Consider the following 24,807-nt stretch of genomic DNA (forward strand, 5'->3'; position numbering starts at 1 on the left):
TTAAAATTCTCAAAAAACACCAATCACAAAGCTAAATAAAACTGTACCATACAGAAATGAACAAAGTAAAAGAAATAAAATGGTAAGTTGATTGAACTCAGAATTTGAAGGAAAAGATCAGAATATTAAATTAAAAGATACCTAATAGAATATATGCTTCAAAAAAATCAATAAAGGACATTAAAGGAAAGCAGAAAACCAACAAGAAAATAAAAATAGGATAAATAAGTGAAAATAGACAGAAAAAAGTAGAATAAATGGAAGACAGACTGTCAAGCAAAGGCAATTCACCTTCACAGTAGCAACCAGGGTCACTCCATAGCCTACTTCAGTGTAATAGAAGAAACAAACCCTCTACCAAATGACCAAGCATCAGCAAAAAAAGAAAAAAACATACTAGAAATATAAACAATCAAGAAATGACAGCAAGAGAATGCAGTAATGCTCCAAAGTCAGACTCCATAGAACAGGGAATCCTTTAACTGTCTGAAGAAGAATTTTGAGCAATGATCCTAAGAAAACTTGAATAAAGGAAGACTCAATTAGAGAACACAATGAAACAAGAAAAAATATCCATAATATGGAAGAAATCTACAAAGAAATCAATAATGACTCACTCAATGAAATGAAAAACAGAACTGAGAGCTTGAGCAGCAGGGTAGAGCAAACAGAAGAAAGAATCTCAGAGCTTGAAGATGGTCTTTCTGAAATAACTCAGACAAAAAAAAATAAATTAAAAATAACGAGGAAAATCTAAGAGAGATAGCAGACAACCTCAAATACTCTAACATCTGAATTGTGGGTATTCCTGAAGGGGAGGAGAAGGGAAAAGGTATTGAAAACCTTCTCAAGGAAATAGTAACAGAAAACTTCCCAGGTGTAAGGTGGGATACAGATCTTTGATACAGGAAGCTCAAAGGTCCCCAAACAGATTCAACCCCAAAAGATCCTCCTCAAGACACATTATATTAGTTTGCAAAGCTCAAAGACAAGGAGAGAATTCTAGAAGCAGCAAGGGAAAAGCATCAGGTCACTTTTAGGGGAACCTTGATCAAACTAACAGCAGACTTCTCAACCGAAATCCTACAGGCCAAAAGAAAGTGGAATGATATATTCAAAATACTAAAAGAAAAAAATTGCCCACTAAGAATTCTTTACCCAGCAAGGTTCTCCTTCAGAAATGAGGGAGAAATAGTGTATTTCCCAGACAAACAAAAGTTGTGGGACTTCACCAGCATACGTCCAGCCCTGCAAGAAATTCTTCAGCAAGAAAGAGAAAGAAGCTAAATCATTCCACCTTAAATTCCCAAGTAACAATGAAGAAGAGAAGTAAAAGGGGAAATAATGATCAAAAGATATTTAAACCATCTAAACAAGAAGCAATTAAATGACAGGAATTAAGCAACACTTGTCAATGACTACTCTAAATGTGAATGGACTAAACTCCCCACTCAAAAGACATAGGCTGGCTGACTGCATTAAAAAGCTAGACCCAAGTATATTCTGTTTTCAAGATATCCACCTCACCTGTAGAGATACACATAGACTAAAAGTGAAGGTATGTAAAAAGATACCATGCAAATGGAAACCAAAAATGAGCAGGAGTAGTTATTCTTATATTGGACAAAACCAAAAACATAAAAAAAGACAAGATGGCCACTATATAATGATAAAGGGAACTATACAGCTAAAAGACATAACAATCATAAACACGTATGCACCCAATACTAGAGCACCCAAATATATTAAGCAAACACTCTTAGACCTAAAAAAAGAGATAGGACCTAATACATTAATAGTGGGTGATCTGAACATCCCTCTCTCAGTATGGGACAGATCTTTTAGGTAACAAGTCAATAAAGAGACACAGGATTTAATCTACACCCTAGACCAATTGGACTTGGTGGATATATATACAGAACATTTCGCCCAACAGCTAAAGAATACACTTTCTTCTCATCAGCTCATGGTACATTCTCCAGGGTAGACCACATATTAGGTCACAAATCTAGTCTCAGCAAATTTTAAAAAACTGAAGTCATTCCAACTATCTTTTCAGACCACAATGGACTATAACTGGAAATAAACAATAAGCAAAGTGCTGGAAGCCATCCAAATACATGGCAACTAAATAATAGGCTCCTGAATGACCTATGGGTCCAAGAAGAAATTAAACAGGAAATCAAAAAAATTCTAGAAACTAATGAAAATAAAGATACATCACACTAAAACTTGTGGGATATACTGCAAAGCAGTACTAAGAGGCAAATTTATTGCAGTAAATGTTTATATCAAAACAATGGAAAGACTTCAAATAAATGACCTAATACTATGCATCAAAGAACTTGAAAAACAACAATAATCCCAACATAAACAATCCAAACAATCCAAACCAGCCCAATCCAAATCTAAACCAAATCCAAATGGAAAGAAATAATTAAGATCAGAGCAGAACTAAATGAAATAGAGACCCCCCAAAACAATAGAAAACATCAACAAAACTTTAAGTTGGTTTTTCAAGGAGATAAATAAAATAGACACACCATTAGCTAGGTTAACAACAATGACAAAAAAAGCAGCAAGAAGACCCAAGTAACAAAAATTAGAAATGAAAAGGGAGGCATTACAACTGATACCACAGAAATACAAAGAATCATTAGAGATTATAAACAATATGACCACAAATATGAAAATCTGGAAGACATGGATAAGATTCTAGACACATATAAACAACCAAGACTAAACTAAGAAGGGACAAAAAACCTGAACAGACTAATAACAAGCAAGGATATTGAAGTGGTAATTAGCAATCTTCCAACAAAAAAGAGACTGGGTCCGGATGGCTTTACAGCTGAATTTTATCAAACTTTTAAAGAGGAGTTAATACCAATTCTCCTCAAACTATTCCAAACAATTGAAACAGAAGGTATTCTCACTAATTCTATGAGGACAACATAACTCTGATACCAAAACAAGATAAAGACACAACCAAAAAAGAAAATTATAGGCCAATATCCCTGATGAACCTAGATGCTAAAATCCTCAAAATATTAGCAATCAGAATACAGAAACATATTTAAAAAATTATACACTATGATCAAGTGGGATTCATCCCAAGGATGCAAGGATGGTTTAACATACCAAAGTCAATAGATGTTATATATCACATCAACAAACTCAAGGACAAAGACCATATGACTATCTCAATAGATGCTGAACAAGCATTTGACAAAATTCAACATCCCATCATGATAAAGACTCTCAACAAATTAGGTATAGAAGGAAAATATCTCAACACAATAAAAGCCAATTAAGACAAGTCCACCACAAGTATCATTCTGAATGGGAAAATATTGAAGGTCTTCCCCTTAAGGACAGGAACAAGACAAGAATGTCCACTCTTGCCACTGCTATTTAACATAGTACTAGAGGTACTAGCCAGAGCAATCAGGCAAAAGAAAGAAATAAAGGGAATCCAGATTGAGAAAGATGAAGTCAAACTTTCTCTATTTGCAGATGACATGATACTGTATACAGAAAGACCTAAAGACTCTATCAGAAAATTCCTAGAGCTGATTAATAACTTCAGTAATGTTGCAGGAGACAAAATAAATGCCCCCAAATCAGTAGCATTTATATACTCAAATAATGAATTAACAGAAAGAGAAATAAAGAAAGTAAACCTATTTACAATTGTCACACAAAAAAATAAGATACCTAGGGATCAGTTTAACCAAGGAGGTGAAAGACCTCTACAATGAGAACTACAAACCACTTCTGAAAGAAATTAAAGATGACACAAAAAGATCGAAAGATATTCCATGCTCTTGGATTGGAAGAATTAACATAATGAAAAATGTCTATACTACCCAAAGTTATCTACAGATTCAATGCAATCCCCATCAAAATACCAATGACATTCTTCACAGAAATGGAGAAAACAATCTTACCTTTCCTATGGAAAAACAAAAGACCCCAAGTAGCCAAAGCAATCCTGAGCAAAAAAATAAAAATAAGTAAAGCTGGAAGCATAACTGTCATAACTGTAAAATTACTAAGGGAACATATAGGTGAAACACTTCAGCAGTTAGGTCAGGGCACAGGCTTTATGAACATGAGCCCCAAAGAACAAGCAACAAAAGAAAAAATAAACAAATGGTACTATATCAAACTAAAAAGCCTCTGCACAGCAAAGCAAACAATCAGAGTGAAAAGAAAACCTACATAAGTCGGAGAAAATTTTTTCTAGCTATGCATCCGACAAGGGATTAATATCCAGAACATACACAGAACTCAAGCAATTATATAGTAAAAAACAAATGACCCAATTGAAAAATGGGCAAAGGAGCTGAATAGACATTTTTCAAAGGAAAACATACAAATGGCCAACAGGCACATGAAAAAATGCTCAACATCACTAATCATCAGGGAAATGCAAATTAAAACCACATTGAGATACCACATCACTCCAGTTAGACTGGCTATAATCAAAAAAACGGTGAATAACAAATGCTGGCAAGGGTGTGGAGAGAAAGGAACATTACAGCACTGTTGATGGGACTGTAAATTAGTACAACCACTTTGGAAAACAATATGGAGGTATCTCAAACAACTACAGATAGATCTTCCACATGATCCAGCAATCCCTCTTCTAGGTTCCTCTAGCAATTGCTAGGTTCCTCTAGCAATTCCTCCTTCCAGAGGAATGGAAATCATCATGTTGAAGAGATACCTGCACTCCCATGTTTTCTGCAGCTCTGTTTACAATGGCCAAGACATGGAACCAACCTAAATGTCCATCAATGGATGATTGGATAATGAAACTGGTATATATACACTATGGAATGCTACTCTGCCATAAAAAATAATGAAATACTCCCATTTGCAACAACATGGATGAGCCTGGAGAAACTTACATTGAGTGAAATAAGCAAAGCACAGAGGGATAAATACCACATGTGCTCACTCATATGTGGGAGCTAAGAGAGGAAGGAAGGAAAGAAAGACCACAATAGTGCCGTGGTCTTAGAGAGAGAATGAACATTCCTCTGCCTACGAAGTGGGGTGAGGGGGAGAGTAAAAGGGATAATTGGGTTGGGACAAAGTTTACAAAAGTAATTTCTGGTAATGGGTATGCCCCCAGTATTTATCTGGCCCTCATATCATGGGCAGGAAGGGGTGACAATTACCTTTGTATCTCATGAATATTCTTAAAATAAATAAAATAAATAAATAAATAAATAAATAAAATAAATAAATGGAAGATAGACCAAAGAAGTCCAACAGTTGTATTATTGATGTCACTAAAGAAGAAAATCCAAACATTGAAGTGTGATTATTAGGTAAAGCCATTATCTAAGAAAAAATTTTATAAGTAAAGACAGACCCAAGTCTACCTGTTGAAATGGCCTACTGTGTACCAAAGAAAACTGACCCATAACAATCAAGTTTGAGACATCTAGTAAAACTATTAGGTTTAAAAATAAAGGAAAAGAAAACAACACATCAAGGGTGCCAGGCCAAAAGAAAATTGTTAGCTCAGTTGGTTAGAGTTCAGTGTTATAAGAACAAAGTCAACGGTTTGGATCCCCACAGTGGACAGCTGCCATAAAAAGAAAAGGAAAGAAAAGAGGAAGAAAAAAGGAAAGGGGTGGGAAGGAAGAAAAGACAAACTCATAAGTAAAATAATTAGACTGGCATTATGTATTTTAAAAAGTATAAATAGAAAATAGGCAAGGGTAGAGCAGCACTTTCAGGAAACTAAAGGGAAAAATTTTAATCAAGACTATTTTATTCAGCCAGCCTACCTATCAAATTGCAAGGCCATAACAAAACACTTTCTAACAGGCCAGAACTCAGAAAGTACTGTACACATACTCCTCCTGGAGAATCTATGAGGATAAACTTTCTCCAACTAAAAGATGACTTGAAGACACATCACACACACACAAAAAATGGTGAGCCTTTTATGTACTCACGTGTAGAGCTAAGAGTAAATTATGAGTGGAATCATGGGCTAAAGAAAAGTTTGTTAACTTTATGGGAGGAAAAGGAAAATAAAAGGGGAAATAGAATAAGGTTATGGACTGTAGTACTGGTAAAAAGTGGGAGTCAAAGGGCACCATTTAAAATGAAAATATCAGACATAAAGAAAAAGATTAAAAGTACTATATAAAAGATTGGGTACTGTATAAAATTACTTATATAAAAGTCACATACATACATATCTTCTTAATATACCAAGAATTTTAAAGCAAAGAGGGCACACCAAATAGAGAAAGGAGTTGTCAATATAATAACACACACAATGTTTTAATAAAAGATAACAGAGTTGCAACCAAATATAAAATGTATAAAAATCGTATGGAAAATGTGAATGAATTTAAGTTACTAAAAAATACTTCCAAGTTTGCTTATAAAGTAAGATTTAATCCTATGCTGCACTAAGAACACGTTTTAAATATTGTGATTTAAAATGACTAAATGTAAAAGGGTGAACAAAGATTTAGCAGACAAATGGAAGCCATAGAAAGCAGTAGAAACACCCAGTGTTGCCTATTCCAACTGAAGAGCTTTAGAACACCCCAGTGTGTCTCCTGGGAGTCTAAGATCCCTGTCAAAGCCACACTGACCTCCCCCTAGGGTTGGTAACTCCAGCTCAGGACCTGCAGAATGCCCCAGCGCTTCTTCCAGGGGTCTGCAGTTCTACCCACTTTCCTGGCAACTCTGCCCACTTCAATGAGAAACAGGTGCTTGTCACAGTACCTCTCTTAGAACACTGAGTTCCAACAATGACTCCAAGGACCCCATTCATGGTTACCTGATTCAGCTGAGGAATAACTTAGTGAATAAGTGTGCCTCTCCGAGGATCAACGTCCTGCCTATAGTCCCATCAACCCTCCTCAGTCTCACCCACTCCAGCAAGAAACTGCCAAGTACCCGAGTGCCTAGGCCATTGAGGCACTCAGACAACTTTAACATTAAATATAATAAAAAATTACACAAACACTACACTAATGTGTTCACTCAGAACCAAATCTGAAACAAATCCTACCCTACCGACACTATCAAACATCTATAGGAAAGTCTCTCCCTTTAAATGCTACTCCAGAAAATTAGAAAAAGCAACTGTTCCACCTTATGGCCAGACACCAACACAGGACACCAGAAATATGAAAAAAACATGGAAACATGACAGCTCTCAAATAATACAATTCTCAAGTACCAGATCCTCCAAAGAAAAAAATCTATGAAATGCTTGAAAATTCCAAATAATAATCTTAAGGAAACTCAGTGAGATATAAACAGAATACAGATAGATAACAAAACAAAGTCAGAAAAACAATTCATGATCTGAATGAGAAATCTGACAAAGAGATAGATGATATAAAACAGAACCAAGCAGAGATCTTGGAACTACAGAATTTATTAAGTAAAATAAAAAAATACAATTGAGAGCTTAAGCAACAGGCTAGATCAAGCATAAAAATGTTTCTATAATTGAAGACAGGCCTTCTGAAATAACAAGACCAAAAAATAAAAAATAAAAAAGAGTAAAGAAAGCCTATGAAACTTGTGAGACAATTTCAAGTGTACAAACATTCGTATTATAGGCATTCCAGAAAGGGAAGAGAAAAGGCATAGAAAATCTACTAAACATGTTAATAGCTGAAAACTTCCCAAATATTTTGAGAGATATGTATTTTTGGGTTAAAGGGGTTTAAAGATCCCCAAACAGATTTAACCCAAAAAGGTCCTCTCCAAGACACATTGTCACCAAATTTTCAAAAGTCAAAGACAAAGAATTCTAAAAATAAGAGAAAAGTGTGAAATTATCTATAAAGGGATCCTGAGATTAACAGATTTCTCAGCAGAAACCTAACAGACCAGAAGAGAATGAAATATATAGTCAAAATACTGGGAAAAAAACCCTGTCAGCCAAGAATACTATACCCAGCAAAGCTATCCTTCAGAAATGAAGAAATAATGTCTTTCCTACAAACAAAATAAAAACTGAGGTAATTCATCACCACTAGACCAACCCTACTAAAAATCATTAAGGGAGTCTTACATCTGGAAAGCAAAAGGATGAAAATGACTATTGTGATAACACACAAAAAGAATAAAACTTGCTGGTAGAACAGATACAGAAGTGAAAAAAGTTATATTATCACTACAAAAAAAACCAAAGATAAATAATATAAGAGAAAAAAGGAACAGATATAAAAAGTGATACAATTGACAAAATGTCAAAAATAAGGCAAAACCTTTCAATAAAAATCATGAATATAAATAAATTAAATCCCCCATTTAAAAGATATAGACAGGCTGAATGAGTTAAAAAAAACAAGACCCAACTATATGCTGCCTATAAGAAATTCACTTTACCTGTAAAGACACACATAGACTAAAAGTAAAGGGATGGAAAAAGATACTCAATGGAAATGGATACCAAAAACAAGCAGGACTAACTATACCTAAGTTGGATAAAATACACTTTAATCCAGCTTAATTTAATCTAAAACTATAAAAATAAAGAAAAATGATAAGATAAAGCGATCAATTTAGCAAGAAGATATAACAATTGTAAATATGTATGCACTCAAACTCAAAGCACCGAGATACATAAAGCAATTATTGAATCTAAAGGGTTAGACACCAATAATGAAGACTTCAATGTCGCTTTATCAGCATTGAACAGATCACATGGACCAAAAAAAAAAAAAAGAAAGAAAAGAAACATTGGATTTAAACTGCCCTATAGAATGAACCTAACAGACATTTAAAAACATTTCATGAAACAACTGTAGAATACACATTCTTCTCATCAGCACATGGATCATTCTCTAGGACAGACTAGATGTTAGGCTACAAATCAACAAATGTAAAATAATCAGTTATTTTAAGTATCTGTTCAGACTACAATGGTATAAAACTAGAAATAACAAGAGAAATTTGGAAACTGGACTAATAGATAAAAATTAAACAGCATGTTCCTGAATGAAAAATAGGTCAATAAAATTAATCAGGAAATCAAAAAAGTCTTCAAACAAATGAAAATACAAATGCAATATTGTTTGGAATAGTTTGTGGAGAATTGGTATTAACTCCTCTTTAAAAGTTTGATAGAGTTCAGCTGTAAAGCCATGAGGACATGGACTTTTTTTTGTTGGAAGACTGCTAATTACTGCTTCAATCTCCTTGCTTGTTATTGGTCTGTTCAGGTTTTCCATCTCTTCTTGGTTTAGTCCAGGTAGTTTGTATGTGTCTAGAAACCTATCCATATCTTTCAGATTCAGATTTGTTGTCATACAGTTGTTTATAATAGTCTAATGAATCTTTGTATTTCTGTGGTATCGGTTGTAATGTCTCACTTTTCATTTCTGATTTTTGCTATTTGGGTCTTTGTTTTGTTAACTTAGCTAATGGTTTGTCTATTTTATCGAAAAACCAACTTTTTGTTTTGTTGATCTTTTCTATTGTTTTTTGGGTCTCTATTCATTTAGTTCTGCTATCTGATCTTAATTATATCTGTCCACCTACTATCTTTAGGTTTGGATTGTTGTTGTCTTACAAGTTCTTTGAGGTGTAGTATTAGGTTGTTTATTTGAAGTCTTTCCATTCTTTTGATGTAGGCAGCCAAACTCATTCTATGAGGACAACATAACTCTGATACCAAAACCAGATAAAGACACAACAAAAAAAGAAAACTACAGGCCAATATCCTTGATGAACATAGATGCAAAAAGCCTCAACAAAATATTAGCAAACAGAAAAAGCAACATATTTAAAAAATTATACACTATGATCAAGTGATATTTATCCCAGGGGTACAAGGATGGTTCAACATACAAAAGTAAGTAAATGTGATACATTCATATCAAAACGAAGGACAAAGACTATATGATTATCTCAAGAGATGCTGAAAAAGCATTTGACAAAATTCAACAACATTTCCTGATAAAGACTCAACAAATTAGGTATAGAAGGAAAATATCTCAACACAATAAAAGCCATTTATGACAAGTCCACCACCAGTATTATTCTGAATGCAGAAAAATTGAAGGCCTTTCCCTTAAGGACAGGGACAAGACAAGGATATGCACTCTCACCACTTCTTTTTAACATAGTACTAGAGGTATTAGCTAGAGCAATCAGGCAAAAGAAAGAAATAAAGGGAATCCAGATTGAAAAAGATGAAGTCAAACTTTCTCTATTTGCAGATGACATACTATATATAGAAAAACCTAAAGACTATCAAAAAACTCCTATAACTTCAGTAACATTGTAGGATACAAAATAAATGCCCCCAAATCAGTTGCATTTATATACTCAAATAATGAACTAACAGAAAGAGAAATAAAGGAAGCCCATTTACAGTTGTCACACACACACACACACACACACACACAAATATCTAGTGATCAATTTAAGCAAGGAGGTGAAAGACCTCTACAACGACAACTACAAACCACTTCTGAAAGAAATTAAAGGCACAAAAAGATGGAAAGATATTCCACGCTATTGGATTGGAAGAATTAACATTATGAAAATGTGTATACCACCCAAAGTAATCTACAGAGTCAATGCAATCCCCCAAATACCAATGACATTCTTCACAGAAATGGAAAAAACAATCTCAACATTCATACGGAACAACGAAAGACCACGAATATCCAAAGCAATCCTGAGCCAAAAAATAAAAATGCCAGAGGCATAAAGCAACCTGTCTTCAAATTACACTACAAAGCTATTGTAATCAAAACAGAATGGTACTGGTATAAAAATAGACATTCAGAGTAGTGGAGTAGAATTGAAAACCCAGAAATCACCCCTCAGGCTTACAGCCATCTGATATTGGACAAAGGCAACAAAAATCTACATTGGGGAAAAGTCTGCCTCTTCAACAATTGGTGCTGGGAAAACTGGATATCCATATGCAGAAGAATGAAACTAGATATGCATCTCACCATACACTAAAATCAGTTCAAAATGGATTAAAGACTTAAGTATGAGACCTTAAACTGTAAAATTCTAAGGGAAGATGTAGGTGAAACACTTTGGCAACTAGATCTGGGTACAGACTTTATAAAAATGAGCCCGAAAACACAAACAGCAAAAGAAAAAATAAACAAATGGGACTATATCAAACTAAAATGCTTCTGCACAGCAAAGGAAACAGAGTGAAATGACAGCCTACATAGTAGGAAACCATTTTTGCTAACTATGCATCTGACAAGGGATTAATATCCAGAATATACAAGGAACTGAAGCAATTATACAGTAAAAAACCAAATAACCCAATTAAAAAATGGGCAAAGGAGCTGCATAGAAATTTTTCAAAGGAAGACATACAAATGGCCAACAGGTACATGAAAAAATGCTCAACATCACTAGTCGTCAGGGAAATGCAAATTTAAACTACACTGAGATACCACCTCACCCCAGTTAGATTGGCTATAATCATAAAGAGTAAATAACAAATGCTGGCGAGTGTGTGGAGAGAAGGGAACACTCCTACACTGTTGGTGGGACTGTAAATTAGTACAACTACTATGGAAAACAGTATAGAAGTTTCTCAAACAACTACAGATAGATCTTACATATGATCCAGCAGTCCCACTTCTGGGTATATACCCAGAGGAATGGAAATCATCATGTTGAAGGGATACCTGCACTCCTATGTTCATTGCAGCTCTGTTTACAGTGCCCAAGACATGGAACCAACCTAAATGTCGATCGATGGATGATTGGATAGGAAATTGTGGTACACATACACCATGGGATACTACTCTGCCATAAAAAAGAATGAAATTCTCACATTTGCAACAATATGGATGAGCCTGGAGAAACCTATGTTGAGTAAAACAAGCAAAGTACAGAGGGATAAATATGGCTTGTACTCACTCATATGTGGGAGCTGGCAGAGAAAGAAGGAAGGTAAGAAAGATCAAGGTAGTGCATTTGACTTGTAGAGGGACAGAACATTCCTCGGATTACAAAGTAGAGTGAGGGGGGTAAAGGGAAGGGGAGGGAGGATGGGGATAATTGGGTGGGGGACACGGGATACTAATGCAATTTGTGGTAATGGGTATGCTGCCAGTATGAATCTGGCCCTCACATCATTGGCACGAGGGGTGACAATCAGCTTTGTACCTCATGAACATTCATAACCAATTAAAAAAAAAATGCAATGTACCAAAATAAGCAGAATACTCCAAGAGCAGTACTAGGAGGGAAATCTATTGAAATAAGTGCTTACATCAAAAAAGTAAAACGATTTCAAATAAACAACCTAACATTACTCCTCAAAAAACTAGAAAAGTAAGAACTATCAATTTCCAAATTACTAGACAGTAAGAAATAAAGGTCAGAAAAGAACTAAATGAAATAGAGACCAAAAGAAATGATACAAAAGATTGATGAAACAAAAACTTGTTTTTTTGAAGAGATAAATCAACTAACTATTAGCCACACTAAGTAAAAAAAGAGAGAAGACCCAAATAAAAAATGAAATATGAAGAATGACTAGAGAATATTATGAGCTATATGCCAACAAATTTGAAAACCTAGAGGAAACATAAGTTTCTGGACACATACAACCTACCACGACTGAACCAAAAGAAATAAGACACCTGAACAATGCAATAATGAGTATGAAATTTAATCAGTAATCAGTAGGCTCCCTAAAAAGAAAAGCCCAGGCCACATGGCTTTAATGATTAATTCTAAAAAACTTTAACAAAAATTAAGAATTCTCCAATTATTAAAACAAAAAAACAAAACAAAGCAGAGGGTATTCTCCCAAACTCACTCTATGAGGCCAGCATCATCTTGATACCAAAATCAGACAAGGACACAAGAATACAGGCCAATATCCCTGATGAACAGAGATACAAAAAGTAACAAAATACTAACAAACAGCATTCGACAGCACATTAAGATTATACATTATGATCACCTTGGATTCAGGGATGCAAGGATATTTCGACATATGCAAATCAATAAATGTGATACACCATGTCAACAAAATGAAGGCAAAACAATATGGTAGATTCAATAGAAGAATAAGCATTTGATAAAATTCAACATCCTTTCATGATAAAACTCAACAAATTAGATACAGAAGGATAGTATCTCAACACAATAAAGACCATGTATGACAGACCCATATAACATTATACTAGACAGGGAAAAGGTCAAAGCTTTTTCTCTAAGAATAGGAGAAAAGACAAGGAATTCACTCAACATAGTACTGGAAGTTCTAGCTGGAGCAGTTAGGCAAGAGGAAGAAAAGAGTTTTCAAATTAGAAAAGAGAAAGTAAAATTTTTCTTATTTTCAGATGACATGATCTTATACAGAAAAACCTAAAGGCTCCACACAAAAACCCTTAGAACTAACCAATTCAGTAAATTTCAGGATACAAAAATCAACAGATAAATATCAGTAGCATTTCTATACAGCAACAATGAACTAATGGAAAAAGAAACCAAGAAAGCAATCCTGTTTATGATAGTTACCCCCAAAGTTAAGTATCTTAGAATAAATTTAACCAAGGAGGTTAAAGATCTCTATGATGAAAACTACAAAACACGGATGAAAGAAGTTAAAGAGAACACAGAAGAATATGGAAAGACATTCTATTCATGAATAGGAAGAATATTGTCAAAATGACCATACTACCCAAAACAATCTACAGATTCAATGCAATCCTTAACACCAATGACATACTTCACAGAAACAGAAAAAAAAATTCTAAAATTTATATGGAACACAAAGAGACCACGAATAGCCCAAGCAATCTTGAGCAAAAAGCACAAAGCTGGAAGCATTGCACTACCTGACTTCAAACTATATTGCTAGGCTATAATAATCAAAACAGCATTGTTCTGGCATATGAACCAATGGAACACATGAACTGATGGAACAAAATTGAGAACTCAGAATTTAAACTACATATTGACAACGAACTGATTTTTGACAAAGTTATCAAGAACATAAATTGGGGAAAGGACAGCCTCTTTAATAACTGGTGCTGGGAAAACTGAATATCCATTTGCAAAAGAAATAAACTAGACTTCTCACAATATATCAAAATCAACTGAAAATGGATTAAAGACTTACATAGAAGACCTGAAACCCTAAAACTACAAGAAAATATAGGGGAAATACCCCAAGACTTTTGTCTGAGTAACAATTTTATTAAGACTTCTAGTGCACTGTCAACAAAAGCAAAAATAGACATATGGGATTATGTAAAACTAAAAAGCTTCTGCACAGCAAAAAAAAAAGTGTGTATATATATAAAATAAAATAGAGCTAAAAGGCAGCCAGCAAATTTGGGGAAAATATTTGAAAACTATTCATTGGACAAAGGATTACTTTTCAGAATATAAAAAGAACTTAATGACAAAAATAATTTTATTAAAAAATAAGATGAGCTGAATAGACATTTCTCTAAAGAAGACATAAATAGCCAACAGGTTTATGAAAAAATGCTCCACATCATTAATCATTAGGGAAATGCAAACCAGAACCACAATGAGATATCATCTCATTCCAGTTAGAATGGCTATTATCAAAAAGACAAAATAACAAATGCTGGCGAGGATGCAGAGAGAAAGAAACTTTACACACTGTTGGTGGGAATGTAAATTAGTACAGCCATTATGAAAAACAGTATGGGGGCTTCTCAAAAAACTAAGTATAAAACTATCATATCATTCAGCAACATCACTACTGGGTATTTATCCAAAGGAAAGAAAGTCAGTATACTGAAGAGATATCTGCACCCCCATGTTTATCGCAGCACTACTGACCATGGCCAAGAATGGGTAAAGAAAATATGGCATATATACACAGGGAAAACTACTCAGCAATGAAAAAAGAATGAAATCCTGTCATCGGTGACAACATGGTTGAGCCTGAAAGACATTAAAGCAAGAAAGGCAGGCACAGAAAGATAAATACCACGTGTTCTCACTCATATGTGGGAGTTAAGAATAACTTGACTCATATGTGTGAGTTTTTAGAGGTAGAGATTAGAATTATATAGTTACTAGAGTCTGGGAAGGGGAAGGGAGAGGGAAGACAAGGAGGGGTTAGTTCATGGACACAAAATTACAGCTAGATACGAAAAATAAGTTCTAGTGGTGTACAGCAGTGATAGGCATCTATAATTTATTGTATGTTATCCAATGGCTAGAAGAGAGAAGCTCAAATGTTCACATCAAAAATACATTTTTTGTGATAAAAATGCTAATTGCCTTGATTTGATCACACGTTGTATATACGTATTGAAATATAATGGTCTACCTCATAAATATGTACAAACGATATGTATTAACTAAAAAATAAAATTAAAAATAAAAAATGCAAAGTGCTCCTTATAATATATGATCAAAGTTCACCTCTTCATTATAATTACTGAAACTAGCCATAATCCAAAAGAACATGAAACAGAAAATGATTGAATAAATTAGGTAAATGTACACACTGGAATAACATGCGGTCATTGTGACTGAAAAATGCAGTGGCAGAAAGATTTTTACATGCAGATAATATAAAGCAATATGTCAGTTAATTATACAGTACTATCTTATGCCCACAAATATGTTTTTTCATTTCTCTATTCACTAATTAATGCATAAAATTTTATGAATTAAGAGCTGTAAAGGAATGCACAGAAACATTAGCAGCTCTCGCCCCCTTCCACATAACCCACCAGGGGTTACAGTACTGTATCAGATGAAGTAGACTTAAAACAAAAAGCATTAAATAAAATAAATGGGCACTTTATAATGTTAAAAGCCACATTCTACAATGAGGCTGTAAAAACTACAAATATCTATGCAATAAATAACACAAAACCCACAAGAGATTCAAGGTGAAATAGAAAGAAGCACAGTAATATTAGATTGCAGCATTCAATATGAGACAGATCAAGTGAACAAAAAGAACGTAAAAGATCTAAAGTACAAGATTTATAAGGTAGGTCTTTTAGATATAAATTGAATACAGCACACTGACAAAGAATATGCCTTCTTCACACGTACACATGGAATTTTCAGAAGTTGATGTATTATGGTACAAAGATAACATCAGGGGCCGAGCCCGAGGCGCACTCGGGAGAGTGTGGCGCTGGGAGCACAGCGACGCTCCGGCCGCGGGTTCGGATCCTATATAGGAATGGCCGGTGCACTCGCTGGCTGAGTGCTGGTCACGAAAAAGACAAAAAAAAAAAAAAAAAAAAAAAGATAACATCAGTAAGTTCCATGGAGTAAAAGTATTACGAACAACCCTCTCTGATCCCAATGCAGTAAAACTGAATCTTTACTCTATGCCTTTGCTTAATGCCTTAAATATCAATAACAATTATTTCACCTGCCCAGGATTCCCATTCTGCCTCACTATTTATTTTCTAGAATTTTATCCACCTAATAGGAGCCCATCCTGACAGTCCTCCCTCCTACCACTCACTCTACTCCTCATTCTGCAGGCTGCACTGCAGCCTCCACTCTAAGGGATGTCAAGGAAATAGAGATGTTGAGCAGGTAATGTTCTCTTGAGTATTTTATTTCCTGTAAGCATGGATAATAATTGACAACAGAATAGTAACTTGACTTCAGCTAGCAGCCCGGTCGCATGACGTTACGCAGCAACCAGAAACAAAGGAGGGTAGTGCTGACAATGGTCAATTCCCCAGACGTGGGAAAACCCAGCTAGTAAAGGCTGCTCTCAGCTGAGCAGTGTTCCTACGTGGAATTTGGCAGACTCAGGTCTGCCGTGCTTCAGAAATCTGGTGCTGATGTGACTTCTGGTTGCTTTGCCATACAGAGCAATGCAACTACACTCTTTCTTGATTAAGTATTATTTTACTAAATGTTTGCACTTAAGTGATTTTTTTTTTAAAGGAGTGTCATTCACATGTCTGGCAAGCTTTACTCAACTACAAAGTAGGCTTCTGGGCCACCTAGACATCAGAACTTATTACAGTGCATGGCAGATAGTAGATACTCCTAGTATTACTGAGTTAAACTCATCTGGCCCAAGGGTCTATGCAGCATTTCTGACATACATATATGAATATAGCAGGATTTTTAAACCATGGCATTATAAGCATCCCTTGCCTGCACTCAGAAGTTACCTCTCTTAGTTATGAAAACTAAAACTGTCTGCAGACATTGTCTACTGTCTGGTGGAAGGAAAAATTATCCCTGATTGAAAACCAGTGGTATATTAGAAGGAGGAACCATACCAAGAAAATTTCCAGATTATCAAGGCCAAGGAGGCATCTGTGGATGACAGATGCTCCAGAAAAATGGCTCTAGCTCGATAATCCAGCTTGATGCTAGAATCCTCTGAGAGTTCTAGAATAGATGCCTAAAGGGAACAAAATCTAAGCTTCCATCAGTGTTTGTCAGGCACTGTTCTCAATGTTTTACATACCTATTTAATCCTTGCCAAGAGATTGGTATCATCATTATACCCATTTTACACAGGTAATATCATTATCCTCATTTTATAATTAAGGGGACTGAGACATAGTGAAGTTGAGCAACTAGCTAAAGCTCACTAGATGGTAGTTGGCATGACTTGGATTCAAAACAGGCACCGAGCTCCAAACTTGTTGAAAGGTAATTCTGGCAAGTCTGGCCTATCTTCTGAGCAAGGAGCATCAATAGTTATGTCCAAGAATGTATAAATAGAACACAGCCTTGGAATGTAAAGACAGTTTCTCTCAAACAGAGGAAGATGTGTTTATAAAAACAATGATTTTCTCTGGAGATTTAGAGATGTCTCTGTCTGGAGACATTCCAAGTTAATAAAGCGAGAGTCTTTCTCCACTGCCTAGAGACATCCCAGGTAATAAAGCCAAAGAGGAGCGTCAGGCTTGTCATCATCTGCTACATAAGATCAGGATTTCTCTATCGCTGGGTTCCTCAGCTATGACACATATCCACTGTATGAACAGTGTTCACCTGAGCCTACCTCCATAGCACCCCATGAGGCCTAGGAGACAAGGACTACTGATAGAAGGATGAATCTCATGCTGCCTGTTCTGTGAGTAATAAACTTTCTAAATTCATTTGGGCTTATTAGTTCCTTAAAGACCAAGTCTATAGGAATGTGGTAAGCTGACAATACATTCGCTGCTTAGAAACTGTCACCAATTGATAACCCTAACCACTAATCCAGGAACCTATAAACAAGAGTCTTGTCTTGGTTTTGCTACTTATGAACTGTGATATTTTTAAGACTATTATAATCCATATGGGTCCCAGTTTACTTAGGACAGAAAGTCTACGCCCACTAATGTATAAAATTAATGGGAGAATAGCATGTAAAAATGGGCAAACAAGAAAAATAGTGAGACACCCCTTAGATGAACAATGTGTACCAGGACACAATCCACCCCCAGTTCACTGCTGGCCCATGTATGACCAGTGCTGGCTTTCAACTCTATTACCCCAAAGGCTCACATTGACCCACAACACATTCTCAACTCATGGAGAAGGTCGCCAGTCACTCGCCAATGATATCACCTTCATGATTAGAAGCTCTTCGCAAACCAACCTTTTTCCCCGGTTTCCTCCCACTCCATGCTGTACTGACTTCCAATCTCTTCCTGAGCCTTGGTCCAGAGATCTCTCCGGTTGATCTGTAGAAATAGGCTCAGTGTCACATCCCATGCCTGTTTTCCTGGGTAATGCATTTCCAACAGCTTTGCGAGATCTTGTTTTGAAGCCTTCTTTAGCTCAGTCCAGGGGATTGGCTTGAGTCCGAATTTCAGAGGTTCTTGCTTGAGGAGCTCCTTAAATTTCCAGAACTCTTCCTTTCTGAGCTCCTCCAGGTACCACAACAAGCCAAAGTCTGAAAAAAATGATTCGGCCATCGTGTCCCAGGAGTGTGAGCTCAGAGTTCTCCACAGGAAAAAAAAATCTTCAAAAACAAGGAATAAGCAATACCTGGGGAAGAATAACATGAATACAGAGTTAAGACTCAGCAGCATAATGTGGCTCCAAGTTATTATGATAACATTTCTTGCTTGAAACATATATGGCTAGTTTTATCTGGGGAAGAAGCTTCTTCCTTCCTCAACTTTCCACAATAATGCATGTGAATTCAGAGCTAGCAACTAAAAATGTTGTTTATGCTATATCACTTGTCAGGGAGAATTGTAACTAGCTAAAACCATAATAGAACTTTGAGGTTCATCAGTGGAGCCAAGAAAAGAAAGGTTAGGACATTTTTATGCTTGTGCCCTCCACTGTTTATCTCCAGGAACACTAAGAAAAAAGATGAATATTGACTTTGTGTCATTGTGGGAACTTCTATTTAAACTTCAAAAGACCATGCGATACTGAACATTCCTTGAAGGAGAACGGTTTCTGATTTAGCTTGACTAAGTAATAAATACTTTTTTTTTTTTTAACTTCCCCAAACCTGAAGGTGTTATTCAGTGCATGAAGTTTTTAGTGAATTCCTGAAAGATAGAAGGCAGAGAGCTGTGACTGGAAAGAGTTCAAATTTCAAAATGAAAGCAGCAAGAGACTAATCCAAGGGCACTCTAACTTAGATAATATGGTCTTGGACAGAAAGAGTGAGCACTGGACAATCATTTCAGTGATGGGTCAAGGAGACACATTTTCAAACAGCACATTCTGTGTATACAGACAAATAGGAAGGATACAAATTATATTGTGTTAATAGCTCCAGAAATCCCAACATTCAGCTTATTGAATTTCCAGAAAGAACAGAGTAGAAGGAAAGAATTTATAAAAGAAAGAAGATCTAAAAAAAAAAGAGATCTTCCTCTTCAGTGTAAAAGGCCTTGCCAAGTGTTGAGATATGAGAGAAAAAAAATCAAGTCATATTTAACTTTTATCATTTCAAAGATAAAGAAGAAAAATCTGGAGTCTAGTTGAGTGCTGTCTAGTTGCAATATAATGTGAGTCATGTTTGTAATTTTAAACTTGAGTAGTCACATTAAAAAAGAATTTAAACAGAAGAAATATGTTTTCATAATATATTATTTAAATCAGTATATTTAAAATGTCAATTCAACACATAAGCCATATTTTTAAAAAAATTAAGTATTTTATGTGTGTTTATGACAAATCACCATAATTCTGGGTGTATTTTGCGATTACAGAAAATCAAATTTGGAAGATAATTCTCATTGGAATTCTTCATATCTGTTTAGATATTATAAAATACGTAGTTGTTTAAATTCTCATACACCAGTTATTTATACTTACATACGCTTTTCAGTAAGTGAATCAAGGGCTGGTTTTAAATTTTTTTTTTTTAATTTTTTAATTTTTCTTTTATTTTTTTTAAGTTTTATTTTGTCGATATACATTGTGGCTGATCATTGCTCCCCATCACCAAAACCTCCCTCCCTTCTCCCTCCCCCCGTCCCCCCCAACAATGTCCTTTCTGTTTGCTTGTCGTATCAACTTCAAGTAATTGTGGTTGTTATATCTTCTTCCCCCCCCCCCGGTGTGTGTGTGTGTGTGTGTGTGTGTGTGTGTGTGTGTGTGTGTGTGTGTGTGAATTTATATATTAATTTTTAGGTTTTAAATTTAAATTTGTATTAACCAACATTAAAAACTCCATTCCTCAGTCTCACTAGCCACATTGTAAGTGCTAAATAACCACATGTGACTAGTGGCCACCATATAGACACTGCAGGTCTAGACTCCCAGAAATGTAAATAGTTTATTAAAAAGAGGGATGATATTCAAATTATTTAATAATTGCTATAGCACACATCACCGTATAATGCATTTACTGTCAGTCTTTGTCTACAAGAGGTTGGGAATCAATTTGTGAAAATGTTGATGGGCGACACTGAATATAAATTGACAGTGCAAAGAAAAATCAAAGAATTTACAGTAAATATTGACCTGGGTTTCTATACCAAATGGCATCGTCCATTCTAGCACAAGGAAAGCATAAAACCATTTCAGACATAAAAATATTCACTGTTTCCCATCTGCAAATCATATTCTCAAAAAATTAAAAATTTCACATGAAATACAAACATGGGAAACAAAAGACTGAAAATGATTAGAGTCGCTTTAATTGCAGTTATAAAGCATTATAAATTAATAACATGAAACACATGCATACTTTGTTGAATTTAAAGTAAATCTAACGTAACCAGTTCTAAACCAAGAAACAAAAAATCACAATCCATGTGCCCTTGCCTCATAGCAATATCCTTCTTCCAAGAGATTATCACTACATTGATACTTATTTTGTGAGTTTTGCCATATAATTTTACAACTTAGATATGCATTCGAAACTATATAAGTCAATGTCACACAATTTTTAATAAATAGAATGATAGTCTTTTCTATCTCGCCTCAGTTGGTAAGCATTTTATTTATAAGATTGGTTCATGTTTCGGATTCATTTGCATTGGTACATCATATTTCACTGTTAATATGTCACAGTTTTTTTAATGATACAGTTAACTGATGTGTATGTGCTTTTGTTTTTGTCTAACATAAAAGATGCCTGTATAAACTATCTTTCACATGTAGCTTGGTGCATTTAAGCATACATTTCTCTAGGTTTATAATTGTAGGTCATAACACGTCTGTATCACCGTGTTTACGATACGATGCCCTGCTCTTCCTTGTGAATATACTAATTTCCATTCCCACCAGCATCTTGTAAGAATTTCTGTGCTCTATAACTCTGTCTATACGTTGTATAGTCTAATCCAATTTCGAAAAAAAAAATAGAGTGAAGTTAAAATTTAAGATAATCATTTTGGGAGATGAGAATAAACAGGGGGAAGAGAAACATCAAAGCAGAATTTGGTTTTTCGTCTTGTTTGAGGAAGATATGCTTTCTTAGTACAGTATAAGGAAAAGGTTAGGTTTACTACAGGTTAATATTTGAAGAGTGACAACTATAAGAACAGAAACAGCATTCAACTTCTTCCCCATTAGAAGTCACCCAGATAATCATTACAATCCAACCAAAGGCAGGATATAAAGCATGAATAGATGCTAGGCAAAATAACACAGGTGGCAAAACTAATGACAAATGTAATTATAATCTCAACACATGTGAATGAAATAAAGTAATTAAAATATGGACTCACACTGGGACAATAAAAATTCTGCCATATTTTGTTCACAAGAGAATTCTAGAACATACACAGAAAAGTAAAATAGAGAAATAATAAATCTGGAAAGTTGTAACCTAACAAAGCATAAAACATAAACATTAAAAATCACTCAAGCCAGAAAGTGGTAAATGGACTAAGTAGGACTTTGGCACAAGGTTTGGTCCTCCAAGCTATAGAATTAATGAAATCATATGCAGCTGGCAACACTGTTTCACATGCAAGAAGTTAATGACAAATGTGCAATCACAATCTAGACTAAAATACCTCTCAGATAATTACAAACTATAAGCAAAAGATTACAGGCCATTTATAGCCACATGCAAAAATAAAATCGGACCCCTACTTTAACACTGTACAAAAATTAACTCAAAATAGATCAAAGCTAAGCATAAGACAAGCTACAAAATTCTTTGAAGAAAACATAGGGAAAAAGCTTTAAGACACTGGATTTCACAATAATTTCTTGAATATGACAACAAGGCATAAGCACCACCAACAAAAAGACAAATTGGACTTCATATAAATTTTTAAATTTTGTGCATCAGAATACAATATCAAAAGAGTAAAAAGGCAACCCACAGAATGAAATAAAATATTTGCAAAACACATATCTGATCAAGGATTAATGTCTAAAATAGAAGGAACTCCTAAAATTTAACAAAGACAACAAAAACAACAAAAACGTCTGATTCATAATGGGCAGCGGACAGACATTTTTCCAAAGATATACGATGGCCAATAAGCATATGAGAAGATGTTCACAGTAAATCAAAACTACAGTGAGTTACTACCCGACATCCATTAGGATGGCAACTAACAGAAAAATCAGAAAATTACAAGTGTTGGTAAGGATGTGGAGAAATTGGAACTCTTCTGCACTATTGGTGGGAATATAAAATGGTGTAGCCACTGTGGGAACTAGAATAGCGATTACTTAAACATAAAACAGAATGACCATAAGATTCAGCAATTCCACCTCTTGTATATATGCCCAAAATAATTGAAAACAGGATTTCAAAGATTTTGGACACTTGCATTAATAGAAGCATTATTCACAATAGCTAAAATATGGAAACAACTCATGTGTCCATCAACAAATAAATGTATAAGCAAAAAGTGTTATACACATACAATGGAATATTATTCAACCTTAAAATGGAAGGGAATTCTGATAATAAGCTACCATATGAATGAACCTAGAGGACGTTATGCTATATAAAATAAGCCAGTCACAAAGACAAATACTGTTCAATTCTACTTACATGAGGTACTTAAAGTAGTCAAAAAATCAAAAACACAGAAAGTAGAATGGTGGTTGCCAGGGGCTGGGGGGAGGGGGTAATGGGGAGTTATTGTATAACGGGTATAGAGTTTCAGTTTTACAAGATGAAGAGAGTTATGGTATGCATAGAGGTGATGTTTACACACCATTATGAATGTATTTAATACCACCGAACCATACACTTAAAAATGGTTAAGATGGTAAATTTTACATTATGTGTATTAAAAAATTGAAAACAATAATATCCCATTTGGATAATGCACAAAATAAAGTTTGTGGATGTGTATATAAAATATATGTATAGATTTTGTAAAGAAAAAGTGCTTTGCTTCCAAAATCAAGTATGTATGTTCCATTCAAACACACATGTGACATTTACTAAACTTGATCTTATGTTGAACAGAAAGAAAAACATGGAGGAAAATAGGCATTCTAAGTCAGAAATCATTGCCTCATTCACAAATCAAAATAAAACAAATTTTTAAAAAAGGCAAAAAGCATAGAAAGTCATAATTTTAAATGTACATTTTAATTTATGCAAGAAAAAACTAGTTTAACTTTAGAAATGAACAGAGTTCACAAAGTAAATTTAACTGTATGTTAAATATGATAAAAACAGCTCATTTTTCAATCCAGATTTGAATATATAAGATACAGAAAATACATAATGTCCACTAAAATGTATGGGGAAATAGGTATTAAATTCAGGTGGTAGAAATGTAATGCAAAGAGTTTTAGATAAAAATCTGGCAGCCTCTATTAAAATAGAAAATTAAGATTTCCCTTAATTACACAACTTTGCTTTCTGGTAACCATTCCAAAGAAGAAATTAAACAGGTGCTCAGAGCTTTATGTGCACAAATGATCACTGCAGGGTTTAAAAAAAATTTTTTTTAAATAAAGGCACCAAGAACAGCCTCTTCAATAAATGGTGCTGGGAAAACTGGATACCCATGTGTAGAAGAATGAAACTAGACCGGAACCTCTCACCATAAACCAAAATCAACTCAAAATGGATTTAAGACTTAAATATAAGACCTGAAACTATAAAACTACTAAAAGAAAACATAGGGGAAGCACTTCAGGAAGTAGGATTGGGCCAGGACATTATGAATAAGAGGCCCAAATCAATGGCAAGAAAAAAAATAAATGGGATTATATCAAAGTAAAAACCTTCTGCACAGCAAAATAAACAATTAACAGAGCGAAAAGACAACCTACAGAATGGGAAAAAATATTTGCAAAGTATGCATCTGACAAAAGATTAATATCCATAATATACAAAGAACTCAAACAACTTAACAGTAAAAAAACAAGTAACCTGATTAAACAATGGGCAAAGAAGCAGAATAGGTATTTCTCAAAGAAGAGAAA

At 34.7% G+C, this 24,807-nt stretch overlaps 1 protein-coding gene across 1 annotated transcript in view; it reads right to left on the reverse strand.

Annotated features, from left to right (window-relative positions):
- Positions 1-18,896, reverse strand: part of LOC134372404 (NACHT, LRR and PYD domains-containing protein 9-like) — a 56,638-nt gene extending 37,742 nt beyond the window's left edge. The window contains exon 1 of the mRNA XM_063089923.1: positions 18,617-18,896. Coding sequence (XP_062945993.1) covers positions 18,617-18,896 — 280 coding nt within the window. The remainder of the gene's footprint in view (positions 1-18,616) is intronic.
- Positions 18,897-24,807: the final 5,911 nt, after the last annotated feature.

This window comes from Cynocephalus volans, chromosome 3 (genome assembly GCF_027409185.1).
Source record: "Cynocephalus volans isolate mCynVol1 chromosome 3, mCynVol1.pri, whole genome shotgun sequence".
Lineage (NCBI taxonomy): Eukaryota > Metazoa > Chordata > Mammalia > Dermoptera > Cynocephalidae > Cynocephalus > Cynocephalus volans.